The following is a 21,336-nucleotide window of genomic DNA, read 5'->3' as shown; positions in this document are numbered from 1 at the left end:
ATATCCTTGTCTTAGTTTACTGGTTGTCACTCACTAACACACCGCCCTCTTTCTTGCAGAAGAAGGTGGCACATAACAGGAGGCAGCAGGAAAGAACTGGAGGAAGACAAGTGCGCCTACATGTTTTAACCCTCATGAAGGAGACCGTGCTGGCCATCATGGGAAGAGGCATAGCTGAGGCCGTGGCCACCAGCAGGGCTAAAGCAATCGATGGTGAGGGTATCTGCATCCCTAATCCTCCTTCTCACTTCCCACTTCTCCCTCATCCCACAATCTCTTCTGAGTGAGAGGCTTCAGACGGCGTAAGCATGCACCTCTTACTTTCTCTTCTCCCCTCACCACAACCCAGCCCTTGTCCCTTTTTCATTTCAGATAACCAAGAACTGGAACCTTCCCAGTCAGTGGAGGAAGAGGAAGAAGACAGTGAAGATGAAGAGACACCGTCACTCGATCTTACATTTGCAGCTACCAGCTCAGAGACTGACACTGAGTGTATTTTAGAGGCTAGGATAGAGAAATCTGCATGTGGTGCGACACCGGGCACAAGTGTGCAGGAGCCAAGGCAGGAGAAAGGATGATAGCAAAATACTGCAGATGTTGGAAATCCGAAATAATAACAGAAAATGCTGGAAAAACTCAGCAGGTCAGGCAACATCCGTGGAGAGGCCAGGTGCCAGCTTGCCGGAGGGCGAGGTCGCACACTAGTTCTGCTGCAGCGGAGTCAGATAAGGACTATGATGGCCCAGGCTACAGAAGAAGGCTGATGGGTGTACATAATCAAATGCTTGGTGTATTAGGAAGCCCGCCAGAAAGCCTGTACACAACGTCAAGGAGCATGGAGGAGTCCGGCACCAACTTGGCACAGGGCTTTGCGCAGAGCTTGGAGCCCATCCTTTCCAGCATGGAACGGGTAGTCACCTCCATCAGCACACCTGTGGAACCCATTATGATGCACTGTCTGACGGCTGATGTCACAGCTTCCATTGCAGCACAAACAGCTTCCATCAAAGGTCTGAGTGCTGTAGTGGAATCTCAAACTGCTGCCATCATGGCTCTAGATAATACTGTTCAAAAGGGATTCCAGGGCATCACAGCAGTCCATCAATCTGTTCCCCAACAGATCAGCCACCCCAGAAGACTGGCAGTGGCTCCATAGAACAAGAATTTGCTGTCCTTTCTCAGGATGACAGCATTCCTGCTCCCACCCCGCTACTCTGCCAGTGCCCTTGCTGTTGCCTGTCAGCCAGCCAGCCCAGATTGCTGCAGCCCAGGCCAAGATGTTGCAGTCTGAAGCTGTGCCCCCTAGGCCCAGAGCTGGTCGAAGTCGCCCTCCAAAGCCATCTGCGGTCTCCTCAATTGAAGGTCAGCAACCTTCCACCACCCATGCGGCATCCACGAGGGAAGCACCTCGTAGGAGCACTAGGAGAAGCAGAGGCACACGGAAGACAGGCACTAAGGGAATGCACAGGGTGATTAGTTTTATTTTGTATGCATTATTTAATGAGTGAATTTATAAAATTGGATTAGAAGGTGCATTTTCTGGTGGTTTCTATTTTTGCGTTGTTGAAAAGAGGATGGTGTGATGGTCAGTGATAGAGGAAAGATGAGGAGTGTGGGATTGTTGGTGAATGGAAAGGTGTGGTTCAGGTTACTGGTATCACTCATGAATAATCTGATCATGTAGAGCCCTGACAGAAAGGGGCTGTCTGAGTTGTAGCCTCCCTTCACCTTCCTGTTCCTCCACTTTCTGTTGCACTTCCTGCTCCTGCTCCTCTTCCTCGTGCTCCTGTTGCTCAGCCTCTCACCTGATAGGTGGTGGCATGGGCTGTTCCCTCATAATTGCCAGATTGTGCAGCATACTACCACAAATCATGATACCCGCTCCGCTGAGCACTGCAGGGCTCTTCCAGAGCGGTCCAGGTAGAGGAAGCATTGCTTGAGGACGCTGATGGTGTGCTCTATAATGTTACTTGTGGCAGCTTGGCTCTCATTGTAGGCCTGCTGTGCACGTATGCGTGGGTTCCGGACCAGAGTCATGAATGGATACCCCTTGTCGCCCAGTAGCCAGCTTTTGACTTGCCGTGGAACAGAGGACTGCCGCAGAATGAATGAATCGAGACTAATGCCAGGATAACGGGCATTCACCTGCATAATGTACTGCCTGTGGTCGCACACCAGCTGCACATTGAGGGACTGAAATCCCTTTGGTTCTTGAAATTGGCCGAGTTCACATGAGGCGCACGCAAAGCAATGTGCATGCAGTCAGTGGCCTCTTGCACCCTGGGAAGCCTGCAATTCGTGCAAAACCTCCGCCTGCTTGCTTCTGGCAAGAGGAAATGAGGTGAAAATGTTTCTCTTTGTTTTGAGAGCCACAGTGAACTCCCTTATACAGCTGTGCACTGCAAACTGCGAGATGTTGCTTATATCTCCAGCAGCAGTCTTAAAGGAGTTAAACACATAAAAACTAAGAGCCATGGTCACCTTGACAGCCACAGGCAATGTGTCCTTGCCCTGCTTTGAGGTTGCAGTTGTGGCTGCAGCAGTTGGCAGATTTCACTCATGACCTCTTTTGTGAAGTGAAGACATCTCCTACATTGGTCCTCGCTGAAGTTGAGCTATTTTGAATTGCTCCCTGAAGATCCTCAGCGGCTATGACCTCCTGCTCAGTGCCCTCCTCCTCCTCCCTCTTCTAGCAGCTTGTCCTGCTCTGCGTGGCCTCTCTTCATTCTCCCAGTCATGCCCAATTCCAAGAGGAAGCCCTACCAGGCCACTTGCGTCTGGAAGCAACTTCTTTCAGCACAATATTTTATATGACCATCACCAGCCACACAACTCCCTGTAGAATATTCAAACTTTAAATAGTGCTGGTGGGGAGTCCTTCATTCTGTTTAATGTCATGTTCAGCTGAGCGAGGTTGAGACAGGGCTGGAGTGTGGTGTTCGAATATGGCAGCAGTGGCTTCAAATCAGCGTTGCACTTTGATTCGTGTCATCATCTGCCTACTCTGCGTGCTGCCGGTGGACGTTAGGTGCACGCGCAAACCCCTTTACCAAGATGGCGTCCTCTGCACTTCCTATTGGAGCTGTGCGTGCGCATCTCGGTCCCCATTTTCGAACCTTATGTGGCTGCGTAGTGCTTGAAAAAATGGGCGCTACAAAATTAGATGGAGAGAAAAGTGGAAAACATGGGGCAAACCACCCTAACATACATTGGGAAGGAATAGAGTTCCCTCCAAACTGAAAAAACAATCTACTATGCTGTCTGCATTCTAGTTTTGACTTGCATCCCAGGGCACACTTGTACTATTCTCTGTAATTTCTTTGGGGGTAATTGTAACAACCCATCCGTTGGGGAACTGACGGGATCAGGTGCAACGCTGGTTTTACACCTGCCCACTATTACTCTCCATTGAAGTCACTGGAAAGTAATATTGGGCGAAGTGTAAAAGCAGCGTTCCACCCGATCCGACAGGTTCCCTGCACGGTGATTTAGGTTAAAATTACCCCATATATATCTGCAGTAGACTTGTGACTAAATCACCACACACAGTGGTAGAAATAGGGATTTCAGCTTTATGGAGAAAGCGCTGACGAATAACTAGTTAAAAAAGTGTGTGGGAATTTCAAATGAATTGTCTACACTAACTATAGATGGGAGGTGAATGCACATTTTCATTGTACCTTTATTACTAGAGCTGAAGATAGACGGCAGCAGTCATCACAAGTCATTTAAGGGCCCACGTTTCCTCAACAGCCGGTTAGGAACCCTAGTCCCTGCACATGAGCCGACTTCAGCCCCTCAGTCCCACAGGTCCCAGGTAAATACTCTCTGTTATTTTTCCAATGCTGCAAATAGAAGTAGTTATCTTACTGTTAAGTACAAATAAGGGATCCCTAGGAGTGATCTGACTAGATGCACTGTGACTAAAAAACCTTGAATGGTTTATGGCCATTGCCTGTACCTGTCAACCATTTTACAGCCTTAAAATCACTCCCATTAACAGTTCATAGTTCATATAATGTGATGTTCTTCTTTTAGGGCATATTGGCTGTCATGGTCGACAGCAGCAGTTTTTAATGCACAGTCTCTTATGGTCACTGGGTCAAATTTCATGGTCGCTGGGTCAAAATCCCAGAACTACCTACCTAACAGCACTGTGGGAGTGTCTTCAGAACACAGACTGCAGCGGTTCAAGGAGAAGGCCCGCCACCACCTTCTAAGTATGGGAAATAAATGCTGGCCTTGCCAGCGATACCCATATTCCAAGAATGAAATAAAAATGTTAATGCTGAAAGATTGTGGCCCCGATACTTACGAGGAGGCGGGGGGAGGAGTTCCGGACGGGAATCCGGAAGTACGGGTTTCCCAGATGTCCTGGTGAAATTAACAGCAAGATGCGTTTTAAATTTTTTCACCAGGTTTCCTGCCTGACAGACAGCCAAATTGACAGGCTGCCTGTCTGTCGGGCGGGAAAACAGGCTGCCGCCGGAGAGCAGAGAGGAGGGAAGGAGAGATCGCGGGGGGAGGATTCATGATTAGGAGGGACGAGATCATGGTCGGGTGGTGCTTGTGGTAGGGGGGAGAGATCGTGATCGGGTGGAGAGATCGTTGTGGGTGGAGAAATGCGGTCATGGGGGAGAACATTGGGGGGGATGGAGGGTCTGGGAGGAGATCGGGGGTTGGAGATCGTGGAGGAAGGGGGTCGGCTAATGCGAGGAGGGAAGCAGGAAAGCTTGTTGGGCCTGGAGGAAACACTCCCCCTCCTTGCCCACAGGCAGTGCTGTAAATGCACTTAACTTATAGATCCGGCCCTTCTTGCCTCCTTTTACCTGCCGGGTTTCCCAAGGCCCGGGGAAACCTGGCTGAAATGAATAAAAAATAAAAAGCCTATACAAATGGAACCACGCAGCCTCCTTAAATTCTTTCACCGACTGACCCGCCTCCTGAGAGTGGATTGGTCCCCCAACCCGCCTCCGCTAAAACTGGAAGGGGGAGGCGAGTTTGAAATTTTAAATTTCTTAACTCCTCACCCACACCCGGCCCACCCACTCTTTGGGATTAAAATGACCCCTGTGACTCTTATCACCTGATGTATATGCAGGGATTATAACCAGCTGCTGATTACTTGGAAATGTATTATAAAATTAAATAATGCAAGATATAGCAATAAAGCTTTGGCTTCTCAGCTCTAAGGGCATGTGATCAAATCCTAGGCTCTGCTTGGTTACTCTACTTGGTTGCCCTCCATACCTGAGTTGTTAGATTGCCATCCCAAAGTGCTTCACCCTGGGAGAAAGGATAGTCTGATGAGAGGGGGGAAACAGAGGATCAGTCCTACCTATCAGAAGTGAGGAGGCGCAGTAAATTTTGCAGATTGGAGTAGGAATTTACAAAGGGACACAAGCAGATTAAGTGAGCAGGAAAAACTGTGGCAGATGGAGTTCAACATGGAGAAACGTGAGATCATCCACTTTGGATCCAAGAACGACAGATTGGAACATTTATTGGTCGAAACTAGGAACTGTGGGAGAGCAAAGAGATGTGGGTGTCCATGTACAGAATTCATTAAAAGCAAGTGCACAGAACAAAAAGTAATCAAAAGACTAATGAAATATTGGCCTTTATCTCAAGGGAGCTGGTATACAAAGGGGAGGAAGTTATGCTTCAGTTGTACAAAGCCTTGGTCAGACCCCATCTGGAGTAATAGCCCAGTAATTCCGGGTCCAACGCGTGAGTACGGACGGGGTACTCACGTGTGGGCCCGATGGAAGTGCCGGTTTTCAGCATGCACAGCGCATGCGCGGAAAACCGGCATTTCCTGTCCTCTGACCCAAGGGGGTCAGAGGACGAACGTGTGTGCGCAGGAGTCTGCGCGTGCGCGCTGAAATTCCTTTTTTTCCACAGGTTTGCGCGTGTGTAAGGGCCTCCTTTTTACGAATGTAAAATGGAGATGTAAGGACTTCATTCTTTAAGGTAAGTGGTCTATTACTTAAAATTATAACATTTTTTCCACAGCTTTATTGTTTTTAAGGACTTTACAGTAAGGTAAGTGTAGTTTTAGACCCAATTTTTAAAAAAATTATTTTTTTCAAAACTTTGATTAATTGTTTAAAATAGTTTTTTAAAGATATTTATAGTTTATTTAATTATTGGGATGTTTTTTAAAATTTTATTTAAAGTTAAACTAGTCTTTTGGGTGCCCGTACTTTTCATGAGTTTGACAGTTCTTACTATCAAATTCATGAATGAAGTTTCCCCTCCCCTGATTGGCTGCACAGTGCTCACCTGATCCCAGCCGGCACATCACACTAACTACGCCGCTGGATCAGGTAAGCACATCGCGCCGACATCTGAACCGGGCCAGTGACAGGAATTCCAAGCAGGCCCAGGCTTCAGATGTCGGCGCGCTGGGTGAGTGCACATCGGGGGCTTGCACGCGCGGCAAGCACCCGATCCTAATTTCTGGGCCATTGTGTTCAGTTTTGGACATCAGATCTCAGGAAGGATACATTGGCCTTAGAGGTGTACAGCGCAGATTCACTAAAATGAGACCCCAGCTTAAATGGTTAAGTTATGAGGACAGGTTGCATAAACTTGGCTTGTATTCCTTTGAATTTAGAAGGTTGAGGGGTGATCTAATCAAACTATTTTAAATGATTAAGGGATTTGATACGATAGATAGAAGGTGGAATCCAGAACCAGGGGGCATAATCTTAAAATTAGAGCTAGGCCATTTAAGAGGGAAATCTGGAAGCACTTCACACAAAGGGCAGTGGAACTCTGGAACTCTGCACCAGAAGGCTGTGGATGCTGGGTCAATTCAAATTTTTGAGAATGAGATTGATAAATTTTTGTTGGGTAATGGTATCAAGGGATATGGAGCAAAGGTGGGTAAATGGAGTTGAGGTACAAATCAGCCACGATCTAATAAAGTACTGTTAACAGTTCTGGTCTCTATATTATAAAAAGGATATAGTGGCACTGGACAAGGTGCAAAAAAGATTTACTGTACTAGAATGATACCAGAACTGAGAGGTTATTCCTATCAGGAAAGATTGACACGATGGGGCTCTTTTCTCTAGAAAAGGGAAGACTGAGGGGTGACCTGATAGAAAATGAAAAGGTTTGATGGGGTAGATGGTCCAGCTGGGTGGGACTGCACTCGGCTGGTTCCATTCTTATCTATCTAATTGTAGCCAGAGAATCACCTGCAACGGCTTCTCTTCCTGCTCCCGCATCGTTACCTCTGGTGTCCCCCAAGGATCTAGCCTTGGCCCCCCCTATTTCTCATCTACATGTTGCCCCTTGACGACATCATCTGAAAACACAGCGTCAGTTTCCACATGTACACTGACGGCACCCAGCTCTACCTCACTACCACTTCTCTCAACCCCTCCACGGTCTCTAAATTGTCAGACTGCTTGCCCGAATGTTCTCCAAATAAATATTGGGAAGACCGAAGCCATTGTTTTTGGTCCCCGCCACAAACTCCATTCCCTAGCCACTGACTCCATCCCTCTCCCTAACATCTGTCTGAGGCTGAACCACACTGTTCGCAACCTTGATGTATATTTGACCCTGATATGAGCTTCCAATCACATACTCATGACATCACTAAGACCGCCTACTTCCACCTTTCCACATCGCCCGTCTCCGCCCTTGCCTCAGTTCACCCGCTGCTGAAAACCTCATCCATGCCTTTGTTACCTCTAGACTTTTCTGTTTCTATAGGCATCAAGGGGTATGGGGAGAGAGCGGGAATATGGTATTGAGATAGAGGATCAGCCATGATCATATTGAATCACTGCAGGCTCGAAGGGCCGAATGGCCTACTCCTGCTCCTATTTTTCTAGGTTCTATGTTTCTTCTAGACTTGACTATTCCAAAGCACTCCTGGCTGGCCTCCCATGTTCTACCCTACGTAAACGTGAGCTGCCCGTGTCCTAACTCGCACCAAGTCCCGTTCACCCATCACCCCTGTGCTCACTGACCTACATTGGCTTCAGGTTAAGCAGCGCCTCAATTTCAAAATTCTCATCCTTGTTTTCAAATCCCTCCATGACCTCGCTTCTCCCTATCTCTATAATCTCCTCCAGCCCCACAATGGGCCGAGACTCAACCGTATAAGATCCAAGGAGAGGACATATAAATTGGCCAGAAAAAGCAGCAAACCTGAGGATTGGGAGCAGTTTAGGATTCAGCAAAGGAGAACAAAGGGATTAATTAAGAGGGGGGAAATAGAGTTTGAGAGTAAGCTTTCAGGGAACATAAAAACTGACTGTAAAAGCTTCTATACATATGTGAAGAGAAAAAGATTGGTGAAGTCAAGCGTAGGTCCCTTGCAGTCAGAATCAGGGGAATTTATAATGGGGAACAAAGAAATGGCAGACCAATTAAATACATACTTTGGTTCTGTCTTCACAAAGGAGGACACAAATAACCTCCCAGAGATGTCGGGGAACATAGGGTCTAATGAGAGGGAGGAACTGAATGAAATCAGTATTTGTAGGGAAATGGTGTTAGGGAAATTGACGGGATTGAAGGCCGATAAATCCCCAGGGCCGAATAATCTACATCCTAGGGTACTTAAGGAAGTGGCCCTAGAAATAGTAGATGCATTGCTGGTCATCTTCCAAAATTCTATAGACTCTGGAACAGTTCCCACGGATTGGAGGGTAGCTAATGTAACCCCACTATTCAAAAAAGCCTGACATCGGTAGTGGGGAAAATGCTAGAGTCCATTATAAAAGATGTAATAGCAGAGCACTTGGAAAACAGTGACAGGATCGGACAAAGTCAACATGGATTTACAAAAGGTAAATCGTGCTTGACTAATCTACTGGAATTTTTTGAGGATGTAACTGGTAGAATAGATAAGGGAGAACCAGTGGATGTGGTGTATTTGGACTTTCAGAAGGCTTTCGATAAAGTCCCGCATAAGAGATTAGCGTGTAAAGTTAAAGCACATGGGATTGGGGGTAAGGTACTGACTTGGATAGAGAACTGGTTGGCAGACAGGAAGCAAAGAGTTGGAATAAACGGGTCTTTTTCCGAGTGGCAGGCAGTGACTAGTGGGGTACCGCAGGGATCGGTGCTAGGACCCCAGCTATTTACAATATATATTAATGATCTAGACGAGGGAACTAGATGTAATATCTCCAAGTTTGCAGACGACACAAAGCTGGGTGGGCGTGTGTGCTGTGAGGAGGATGCCGAGAAACTCCAGTATGATTTGGACAGGCTGGGTGATTGGGCAGATGCATGGCAGATGCAGTATAATGTGGATAAATGCGAGGTTATCCACTTTGGTGCAAAAACAGGAAGGCAGATTATTATCTGAACGGCAATAGATTGGGAGAAGGGGAAGTGCAACGAGACCTGGGTGTCCTTGTGCACTAGTCGCTGAAGGTAAGCATGCAGGTGCAGCAGGCAGTTAAGAAGGCAAATGATATGTTGGGCTTCATAGCGAGAGGATTCGAGTACATGAGTGAGGATGTCTTGCTGCAGTTGTACAGGGCCTTGGTGAGACCACACCTTAAGTATTGTGTGCAGTTTTGGTCGCCTTATCTGAGGGAAGGATGTTCTTGCCATGGAGGGAGTGCAGCGAAGATTCACCAGACTGATACCTGGGATGGCAGGAATGACGTATGAGGAGAGATTGGGTCGATTGGGCTTATATTCGCTGGAGTTTAGAAGAATGAGAGGGGATCTCATTGAAACTTATAAAATTCTAACTGGACTGGACAGACTAGATGCAGGAAGGATGTTCCCGATGGCGGGGGAGTCCAGAACCAGGGGTCACAGTCTAAAGATAAGGGGTAAGCCATTTAGGACAGAGATGAGGAGGAATTTCTTCACCCAGAGAGTGGTGAACATCTGAAATTCTCTACCACAAAAGGCAGTTGAGGCCAATTCATTAAATATATTCAAGAAGGAGTTAGATATATTTCTTAAGACTAAAGGCATCAAGGGATATGGGGAGAAAGCAGGAACAGGGTACTGAATTTGGATGATCAGCCATGATCTCATTAAATGGCAGAGCAGGCTCGAGGGGCCGAATGGCCTACTGCTCCTATCTTCTATTTTTTTATGAGATATTTGCGCTCCTCTAATTCTGCCCTCTTGAGCATCCCTGATTATATTCGCTCAACCATTGGTGGCTGTGCCTTCAGTTGCCTAGGCGCTAAGCTCTGGAATTCCCTGACTAAACCTCTCCGCCTCTCTACCTCTCTTTCCTCCTTAAATCCAATAGGGAATTCAGGAGAAACTTCTTTACCCAGAAAGTGGTTAGAATGTGGAACTCGCTGCCGCACTGAGTAGTTGAGATGAGTAGCATAGATGCATTTAAGGGGAAGGTAGATAAACACATGATGGAGAAAGGATTAGAAGGATATGTTAATGGGATTAGATGAAGACGGGAGGGAGGAGGCTTGTGTGGAGCATAAAACCAGCATAGACCTTTTGGGCCGAAAGGCCTGTTTCTGTGCTGCAAATACTATGTAATACTGTGTAATGTGGTGATGTTCACATTCAACAAATAATGAATGTGACATAATCACTGCAAGTTTATTAAAAGAAAATTTCCAGTTTGTTACAGTAAAATGCTCTGACGAGCATATATTACAAGTATATGGTGTGTCTCAGAGGGAATGAGCTTCTGCTATACATAGCCTGAACAGGTTGGGGCTCTTTTCTTTAGAAAAGAGAAGGCTGAGGGGTGACCTAATAGAGGTCTTTAAAATTATACGCAGGTTTGATAGGGTAGACATAGATAAAATTTAGGGGAATGCAAAACTAGGGGTCATAAATATAAGACAGTCATAAATAAATCCAGTAAGGAATTCGGGAGAAACTTCTTTGCCCAGAGAGTGGTGAGAATGTGGAACTCGCTCCTACATGGGAGTAGTTGAGGCCAATAGCATAGATGCATTTAAGGGGAAGTTAGACAAACACACAAGGGAGAAACGATTAGAAGGATATGCTGATAGCGTTAAATGAAGTAGGGGTGGGAGGAGGCTCGTGTGGAGCATAAACACCGGCATGGACCAGTTGGGCCAAATGGCCTGTCTCTGTGCTGTAATTCCAGGTAAGAATGATAGAACAGGCTTGAGGGGCTAAATGATCTACTCCTGTTCCAGTGTTCCTAGAAGCACACCTCCAGTGGCCTACATGTGCTAGTGCCAGAGGAGGGAAAATAATATGCATGTGCCTGAAAACTGGCACTAACAAATGGAATGGACACCATACAAAGGGATCTTAGCTTACATTATATGTGTTCAAACTCGCATCTGCTCGGGAATCTTGGGATCTGCAAGACCATCAGATTTCTGCCCATTTGTAATTAGATTGCCACATTTGTTGGCTTACTCGGATGTTATTTCTGGCTATATACAACTTAAACATTTTTGCAACGATTGCACTGTTCCCTTTGAGTAGCTGACTTTACCTTCTGGAAGTTGGGACAGGAAATCCTTGGAAGTGTGTAGCTATTTGCACGGATGGGGTCCCTGGGAACATGTCAGTATTTGCAAAGAGTCCCCCACACAGAAAAGTTTGAAAACCAGAATGGCCCAGAACTTGGTGTCGGGGGCTTGCCGCGCGTGCAAGCCCCCGATGTGCGCTCACCCTGCGCGCCGACATCTGAAACCTGGCCTGCAGTGGATTTCCTTTCAGTGGCCCGGTTCTGATGTCGGCGCGCTGTGCTAACCTGACCCAGCGGCGTAGTTACTGCGATGTGCCGGCTGGGATCAGGTGAGCACTGTTCAGCCAATCGGGAGGGGAAACTTCATTCATAAGTTTGAGAGTAAGAACTGTCAAACTCATGAGAAGTACTGCACCCCAAAATACTACTTAAACTTTAAATAAAATTTAAAAAAACATCCCAATCATTAAATTAAGTATAAATAAGTTAAAAAAAATAATTTAAACAATTTTTTTTTGAAAAAAATAATTTTTTAATAAAAAGGGTCTAAAACTAAACTTACCTTATTGTAGATTCTTTAAAATAATAAACCTGTGGAAAAAAAAATTCTAAATTGCACTAAAACACCACTTACCTGTAAAAATAAATACGTGTGCTTTTTACAAGCGTAAAGACCGGAGGCCTTTACACATGCGCAAATCCCCCAAAACAGAGGAAATCCAAGACGCACGCGCTACCCCCTACAGCGCACGCGCTAGCCTCTTCAACTCTTGGGCTGGAGGAGAGGAAATGCCGGTTTTCAGCGCATGCACTGTGCATGCTGAAAACCGGCATTTCCTCCGGCCAGACGCGTGAGTACCCCTTCCGTACTCACGCGTTTGGGGAGGAATTTCTGCCCCATTGTGTTGAAATGCTCCACAGTGGAGCCGTTTAGGAACATAGGAACACAGGACTTTCTAGACGAAAAAAGACCAAGATCCATCTAGTTCTTCCTGGTAGTCGCATGATACAACAATAATGGAGTTGTCGACTAATCATAGCAATTAATCTCTATCAGTTAGTCTACAACAGACCCAGACATGACGTGGGAAAAATCTCAGTGGTGGAGAGCTTTGGGAACCATAGGTCCAAAGTCACCTTTCTCCTCCCAAGCATGCTACCCATTATATAGTGACATTGTGAAATCAAGCTCATCATTTTCAATGCTTAGAAACCCTTTCTCCTGCACTGATTTTAGCAAAAATAAAATAGAGGATCAGTACAGCTTTAATTTATTTAAATTTATATCTGGAACAATCAGCTACTTGTGCACATAAGACTCAGGGTCAGCTGGTCTCTAACAGTGGGCGAAGCTGGTTAGTTGGAGAGTCACATCCCTTTTACTACTGGGCTCAGCTGGTGGGTAGGTTAGCAAATATAGACAACTACTAACACAAGGAACGGAAATCTCAACTTCCAGACCTTCTGGGATTCCTTCACAGACTTTTATTTGAAAAAAACCGCTGTCTTTTATGTGTTTAATGTTCGAGGGTACATCCGTCTTCCCATTTGTAACCTTTCTGTACTCTCCAGTTGGCCGCTTCCATTGATGCAAGTCTTCACAAGCCCCTGAGCAGTACACAAACCATGAGAATCCAGAGGGAGACTGACTTTCTGAAGTATGTGACTGTCTTACAGAACAAATCCTCTAATAGCAGTCTTTGCTTGTCTTGTTTGAATTAAATTACATGGTCGAATGCACCTAGAGTCAGCTGGGAATTTTGCTTGTGATCTAGTGAGATACACAATTAGAGAAGGATCAAACCCCAGCCTTCTGATGGCACCAACTCCATCGCTGTATCTGCTTTGCTTTCACTGCTACCTTTTCTTCAGGATCTTCTGAGTCTTCCTTTTTGCCTTCTATAGGCATGGTTCAGAGAGATTTGCAAACCAAAATCATTTAATGCAGTCAACAATTTGGAGGGTAGAAGGGAGACTTTGACAATTTCCATGGCCCTTTCCCTGTATAGGTCATTTTTTTTGTTGAGTTTTTATTAATTAAATAGCTATTAAAGGGCAATCAACAATTAATACTTTTCAAGAACATTATAATTTGTTACATTATTCCAGGCGGAGCATTAAGCTTCTCTCTGTCAGAATACTCAAAACTCTAGTTTTTTTTTAAAAGTTAGATATATAACTGTGTGTAATATATCTATAGAATACAACTGTATACTGAGCAAATGATTAGCAGAAAGGGACAAAAGCTAGATGAAAGGAACATGTTGCTTAGGTGTAACTTCCTTCTGCAAGGCATGCAATTTTTTTTTACTTGCTTTGACTAAATGGAAAGATAATGGGGTTGATTTTAACTCAGCCGTCAGGCGGGCTTTGAGGCGTGTGGGGGGTTAAAATTGCAAAAACTGGGGGTCGCGCCCCCCCTCCCACCCCCGCCTGGTTCCCGACACCTAGCCATTTTAACCCAGGCTTGTCTGATGGTCCCGAATCAATCCTGCCTCCAGCAGGCGGGACTGGTCTTTAGGGCCCTTAATCAGCACTAATTGGCCTTTATAATGCCATTTTAACAGGCCCTTGCAATTTTAACCCTTTTCTCACACAAAACACGCCTGGTAGGAATCACGCCTGTGAAACCTGGCGTGAGCACTATTGGCTTGCTGACTATCAGCTGCGGGTCCACCATTAAAGCGGAGATTTCATCAGTCATCATTTGCAGGTGGCAGGACCTTGTCGGTTCAGGCCTGGGGCAACTTTTACCAGGCTTAACCACACCTGTGGAAGGTTGGAGCCTCACACGCTTCTCCAGTGTGAACTCCTGCAAAACCCCTCTCGCTACCCTCACTCAGCGCTTCCTCAACTGAGGCATCTACCAGAAGCATGGGAGGCCTTTTCCTTCCCTTGGCATTAGAGGAGCTCCAGCACCAGGCGTGGCAGCAGCAGAACCAGGAACAACAGCAGCAACAGCAGCAGGAGCGACAGGCTCCTGCTCATCCACCGGAGGCAACACAGGCCAGAAGCGCATGGAAGCCCGTCGGCGCAGGAGATACCCCCCAAACAGGGTCTACAGACACAGGGTCAACTACCTCAACATGACTGAGCAGCATTGCCAAAGGCGGCTCCGACTTTCACGACAGGTAGTGACTGACATCTGCGCAATGCTACAGCAAGACCTGCTGCCCAGAGGACCAGGTGGACACTCCTTACCAGTGGCCATCAAAGTCACCACCGCACTGAACTTTTTTGCCTCAGGCTCATTCCAGGGATCATCAGCAGACATCAGTGGCATTTCCCAGGCGGCCGCACACACTTGCATCACGCAGGTAACCGATGGCCTGTTTGCCCTCGCGCACAATCACATCCATTTCACCAAGGATCGCGCAAGTGTGACGGCGCGAGCGGTTGGATTAGCTAATCTGGCAAACTTTCCAAGGGTGCAGGGCGTCATTGACTGCACACCTGTGGCCCTTAGGGCACCCCATTGCAATCCAGGTATTTTTGTCAACCGCAAGGGCTTCCACTCCCTTAACGTTCAGCTGGTGTGTGACCACAAGAAGGAGATTTTGCATGTTTGTGCCAAGTACCCTGGCAGTTGCCATGACTCCTTCATACTGCACACGTCTAGTGTGCCTCCGATATTCAGGCCGCCAGACGAACTTCACGGATGGCTACTTGGAGACAAGGGCTATCCCCTGAGGACTTGGCTAAAGACGCCGTTGAGGAGGCCAGCCAACAAAGCTGAGGAGCGCTACAACTCCAGCCACATTTCCACAAGATCCATTATCGAACAAACCATCGGCTTGCTGAAGATGCGCTTCAGATGCCTGGATAGATCAGGTGGAGCCCTACAGTACTCAGCAGCCAGAGTCTCCAGAATCGTCGTGGTTTGCTGTGCACTTCACAACATGGCACAGCGTCGTGGCTTGCAGATTCCTGAGGACCAAGTGGCTCCTCACATACCCTCCTCAGAAGATGATGATGATGAGAAGGAGGAGGAGGAGGAGGGTGAAAATGAGCATCCTGCAGAGGACCATCAACCAGCGGCAGCATTATGCGAGAACATTGCTGCCCGGGATGCAAGGAACGCACTCATCCTGGCCAGATTTGCTTAGCCTAGTACATCAAACACTTTAGCCTCGCAGCTTCTTACCTGAGCATCGACAATAGCCAAACCCTGCGGATTCCTAGCTATTTGACCAGCATCCTGACAACTGCAAGTAATCCTAAGCCCTCAATGTGAAAGCCCCATTTGCGAAATGACACACGCCAGAACTGCAGCAGTTCCCATCAGAATTTTTATGGAAAACACCCAACTGATGGGATTTTTACAAAATACACAACATTTCACCCAAGTGACTACCCTTGTGACTATTTGCGCTTTATTTTCCTCTTACGCGTGCTCCTACGTAGTGGTTCCCCTGTGGCTTCAGCAGATGTGGAGGCCCCTTGCTCACTTTCCTGCTGCTCCTGTCTCGACACCTTTGGCGGGCGTCCTCTGGGGTGGCGAGCCTGTGAGGGCTCTTCAGCAGTCTGCTACTCCTGCGGCTGTGCAGGAGTTGAGACGTCTATCTCACTTGGGTGTGGACTCCGACGGGGCTCTGACCGGGGGCTCTGCAGTAGCATGGAAGTGTGAGTGTTTGGAGAGGAGCCCCCACTTCCTTGAGGTCTGCCACCAACCTCCCTCTCATGGGTCAGGTCCCCCTCAGTGCCTGCAAGTGGCTTGAGAGCACCTTGCTGCACATCAGGGGGGCCATGGGGACCCGTATCTGCAATGGCAGTCCTATTCAGAAGGACTTCCATGAAGGTCTGGTTTCTCTGTTCAATAGATGCCCATCGCTCCTCCAGAGATGTCATTCTATTCTGAACACTCACCATGTTTTCCATACCCTGGTGACTAACCTCCTCCATGGCCGTAGCCCTCCTCTCCTCTACCGTAGCCATCCTCTCCTCTACCATAGCCAGCCTTACCATGGAGGCAGCAATCATTTCCACGTAGGTAGCCATCCTTTCCGTGTTGATGCGTTCATGCGCCACTGACTCCACAAAGGGTCTGCTCATGTTTGCTATGGACTCCTCCATTCGCTCCACACTCGCAGCAACCCTGGAGACAAAATCTGCCAGAGACTCCTGCATCTGTGAATGGAGTTCCATCACCTCTGATCTTATGGATGGACCCAGAGGCAGAGGGTCGACATGCAGCTGAGCTGAGCTGGCAGAGTCCTGCGCCCTCCGACGAGGACTCTCCACTGCTGTCCCTGTCTCCACAATCTGCTGATGCTCACTTGTGAGCTGTGATACACCAGGTGACAACACTACTCTATGTCCCGAAGGTGCCTCCGAGGTGTGAGTGTCTGCGCTGGTGCTGGGTGCGCTTATTTCTGCTGACGCTGTGCCCTCAGAGGTTGCAGATTCCTCTGAGGAGTCTGGATTCTCAGGCTCTTCCTCCTGCACAGTGGGGACGGGGGCTCCGATGGTCCTGTGGGGGAGTAATAGAAAGAGTTAGAGATGTGATGCCAAGGTTACATGCACATTGCATTTTGCAGATGATCATAACTCCATATGATGTAGCTTCAGAATCATTATCAGCGACTCATGCAATGTCAGTGAGAGAGATGGAAAACTACTCTGTCACCAGCTTGCGGGGATGCACCTGTCTGTCGTTCCCCAAATTCCACATCTGCATCAGCCCCGACTATCTCCAGGATGGCTTCCTCCCAGGAGGTCAGGTGGGCTATTGAGGGTGGCCCTCCTCCTGTCCTGGCTCGCTCTCTTTTGTTGTGAGCTCTCTTCTCCTGCAATGAGGGAGACAAGTGGAGGTTGAGTGAGAATGAAGGAGTGAGTGTAGAGATTGCATAGCATAGATACTTAGAAGGAGACAAAGATGGAGTGAGGCTGCAAGACCAAGGGCCCTCCCTGTGTGTTGTCAGTTGTGATCAAAGGATCAGAGTGAGAGAGAGTGTGAGGGCTGCATGGTGGAATAGTTATGTGAATGTGAGCATAGAGAGAGAGGGAATGGGTAAGGGTGCATGGATGTGAGTGTCAAGTGGGATGTGGAGGAAGAGATTGCTAAAGCTGAGTGCTGGTGAGGAAAGGCAATGGGGATCAGATTGAGGGTGATGGAAACTTCATACTCACTTTTCCAGTGCGATGAAGGTCATGGAATCTTTTCCGGCACTGAATCCACGTTCTTCGTGTGAGCCCCAAGGAGTTGACTTCCCCAGCCACCTGTTGCCAAACAGCCTTGGTGTGGCTGGGAGGCCTCTTCCTCCCTGAAGAAGGGAACAGGACCTCCCTGTGGGCCCTAGCCCCATCCAGCAATGTCTGTAGTGATGCCTCATCAAATTTTGGGGCAGCTCTTGCCCTCCTGCTGGCCATTGCTCCTGCAGGCTTCTGTGCCATCATAAGGGGAAAGCTTGGAAGCCTGCAGAAGAAGCAAGGCTTGCTGTGGACCGTAAAAGCAGCAGCAATTATGACGTCATATTCTGCGACTTTCTGACTGGAAATACTCAATTGCCAAGGGTTCCCACATGTTGGAAATCAATTGGCCAATTGAGTTAAAAGTGCATCAATCTCACACACCCATTTAGATTCGTGTGGGAAACACGAAATTTGGGGAACCCAACCATTCCCCGCACCTGAGTAAAATCGACCCCAATGATTTTGCCAGAAAAAAAGGTTAACCGCTCTTGATTCTGCACATTGAGGGCCCAGGCTGACCAAGCGTTTCTGTGCTTTAAACAATCTTTCGTCTGAGACAGGAGAAATTAAAATGGGGTATAAGGAAATGGCAGAGAAATTAAACAAATATTTGGCCGCGATTTTTTCAATGGAGGTGGGATGGGTGTGGGTCAGGTGGTTTCCGGCTTCCAGTCCTGCCCCCAACTGCATCCGGCCCACAGACGTGATTTTACGTTGATTGACCTTGTTAAGCCCGCCCTGCGGGCTTGCTGGCTAATTGAGAGGAAGCCGGTCAGATGACATCATTTGATGACGTATCATCTGTCAGTTTCCTTAAAGGGACTATGCACAATTCTTTTTTTACAGTTGATTTCTCAGTGTTTGACAGCATTGAGGTGCTGCAAACACTGACAATATCTGCACAAAGGTGACCTCTTGCACCCAGGTTCTCCAATGACTCGTTCCATAGGCTGGAATAGATGGCAGCTGCAGATGAGGTGACAGAAGCGATCTGTCACTGGTGAGAGAGGTTCTCCCAATGAGGTGGCACTGGACATGGAGTTCAAAACTTGTAACCTAAAGAAATGTGCAAATGTATTAAAAATGCATTTCCCAACATTTTCTTACCTCTGAGACTCACCAGTGCAACATTGGATTCTTCACACCACTTCTGCAGCTGTCATCAATCCAGAAACATTACAGCAGACTCGCAACACGCCACACTTAACGGACGTCAGGAAACCCGAGCCAGAAGTGGCAAAATTCAAAAATAGCCTGTCAACTACTAGCAACTACCTATTAATAGGCAGGTAATTGCTTTTAATCCTCTTCCCGCCACTCGGTGTCGGGTCCATGCGAAAATCCGGGACCCGACACTTGGGAAAATTGTTTGGAGGCGGGTTGACGGCGGGATCGGAACCCGCCGTCAATCAAAACAATTTTAACCTTTGGCCCGCCTCCAAATTCGCCCTCTGAGCGCCGGCAAATCCAGCTCTTTGTGTCAGTCTTCAAAGAAGATGCAAAAAACTTCCCGGGAATAGTGGAGAACCAAGGGGCTAGCGAGAATGAGGAACTGAAAGAAATTAGTATTAGTAAATAAATAGTACTGAAGAAATTAATGGGGCTGAAAGCCAAAAAAATCCCTTGGTCCTGATGGCCTACATCCTAGGGTTTTGAAAGAGGTGTCTGTAGAGATAGTGGATGTATTGATTGTCATCTTCCAAAATTCCATAGATTCTAGAACGGTTCCCGCGGATTGGAAGGTAGCAAATGTAACCCCACTATTTAAGAAAAGAGGGAGAGAGAAAATGCTAGAATCTATTATTAAGGACGTGGTAACAGGGCACTTAGAAAATAATAATAGGATTGGGCAGAGTCAGCACGGATTTATGAAAGGGAAATCATGTTTCACAAATCTGTTGAGTTTTTTCAGGTTGTAACTAGCAGAATAGATAAGGGACAACCAGTGGATGTGGTGTTTTTGGATTTTCAGAAGGCATTCGATGAGGTGCCACACAAGAGGTTATTAAGCAAAATTAGGGTTAATGGGATTGGAGTAATATACTAGCATGGATTGAGGATTGGTTAATGGTCAAAAAATAGAGAGTAGAAATAAATGGGTCATTTTCGGGTTGGCAGGCTGTAACTAGTGGGGTACCGCAAGGATCAGTGCTTGGGCTTCAGCTATTCACAATCTATATCAATGATTTGGATGAGGGGACCAAATGTAATATATCCAAGTTTGCTGATGATACAAAGCTAGGTGGGAATGTAAGTTGTGAGGAGGATGCAAGGAGGCTTCAAGGGGATATAGACAGGCTAAGTGAGTGGGCAAGAACATGGCAAATGGAATATAATGTGGAGAAAGGTGAAGTTATCCACTTTGGTTGGAAAAATAGAAAAGCAGAGTATTTTTTAAATGGTGAGAGATTAGGAAATGTTGGGGTTCAGAGGGACCTGGGTGTCCTTGTACACTAATCACTGAAAGTTAACATGCAGATACAGCAAGCAATTAGGAAAGCAAATGGTATGTTGGCCTTTATTACAAGAGGATTTGAGTATAAGAGTAAAGACGTCTTACTGCAATTATATAGAGCCCTGGTGAGACCACACCTGGAGTATTGTGTGCAGTTTTGGTCTCCTTACCTAAGGAAAAAGATACTTGCCATAGAGGGAGTGCAATGAAGGTTCACCAGACTGGTTCCTGGGATAGGGGGATTGTCCTATGGGGAGAGATTGAGTAGACTAGGCCAATATTCTCTAGAGTTTAGAAGAATGAGAGGTGATCGCATTGAAACATACAAAATTCTTACAGGGCTTGACGTTCCCCTGGCTGGGAAGTCTAGAACCATGGGTCACAGTCTCAGAATAAGGAGTCGGCCATTTAGGACTGAGATGAGACAAAATTTCTTCACTCAGAGGGTGGTGAATCTTTGGAATTCTCTACCCCAGAGGCTCAGTTGTTGAGTATATTCAAGACAGAGATTGATAGATTTTTGGATATTAAGGGAATCAGGGATAGTGCAGGAAAGTTGAGTTGAGGCCAAGGATCAGCCATGATCTTATTGAATGGCGGAGCAGCCTGGAGGGGCCGAACAACCTACTCCTGCTTCTTATGTTCGTCAGACGGGATTTTGGAGCGCTGCTGCGGTGTTTTAAAGGACTGCAGCAGTGAAATATCCAATGGTTTCTTCCTGAGATGCGATAATGTTGCAGGCCTTTAAATCTCACCTTCAATGGGCAGACTTAACATCCAGTGTGAGAGAAAGACTTGCATTTATATAGTGCCTTTCTTGACCTCGGGATATCCCAAAGCACTTTACAGACAATGCAGCAGCTAATTTGTGCACAGGAAGAACCCAAAAACAGCAATGCAATAATGACCAGATAATCTGTTTTAATGATGTTGGCTGAGGGAGAAATATTGGCTAGGACACCGGGGAAGAACTCCCCTGTTCTTTTTCAAGAAAGTGCAACGTGAACTTTTACATCCAACTGAGAGGGCAAATAGGGCCTTAGTTTAACATCTCTTCCGAGAAATAGCACCTCCTACAGTGCTGTACTGAGTGTCAGACTAGATTTTGTATTCAAGGAGTGGGACTTGAACCCACAACCTTCTGACTGAGAGGCAAAAGTGCTACCATTGAGCCACAGCTGATCCTTGCTTGCCTGGCTGAGAATAGCAAACTCTCCACTTGGAGGGGTTGCATGTACGATTCAGTCCATGCCACAGTGTGTTGTGG

The 21,336-nt window shown here is 47.0% G+C and overlaps 1 protein-coding gene across 1 annotated transcript in view; it reads left to right on the top strand.

Annotated features, from left to right (window-relative positions):
- The window catches only part of dzank1 (double zinc ribbon and ankyrin repeat domains 1), a 110,844-nt gene that overhangs the window by 31,376 nt on the left and 58,132 nt on the right, over positions 1–21,336 (top strand). Inside the window, exons 6-7 of the mRNA XM_085977975.1 lie at positions 3,693–3,817; positions 12,995–13,080. Coding sequence (XP_085834101.1) covers positions 3,693–3,817; positions 12,995–13,080 — 211 coding nt within the window. The remainder of the gene's footprint in view (positions 1–3,692; positions 3,818–12,994; positions 13,081–21,336) is intronic.

Source organism: Somniosus microcephalus, chromosome 3 (genome assembly GCF_052327205.1).
Source record: "Somniosus microcephalus isolate GS21.2 chromosome 3, FLI_Smic_1.0, whole genome shotgun sequence".
In the NCBI taxonomy this organism is placed as follows: Eukaryota; Metazoa; Chordata; class Chondrichthyes; order Squaliformes; family Somniosidae; genus Somniosus; species Somniosus microcephalus.
Note: the sequence above shows the minus strand (reverse complement) of the source record. Positions and strands in the feature narration are given on the sequence as shown.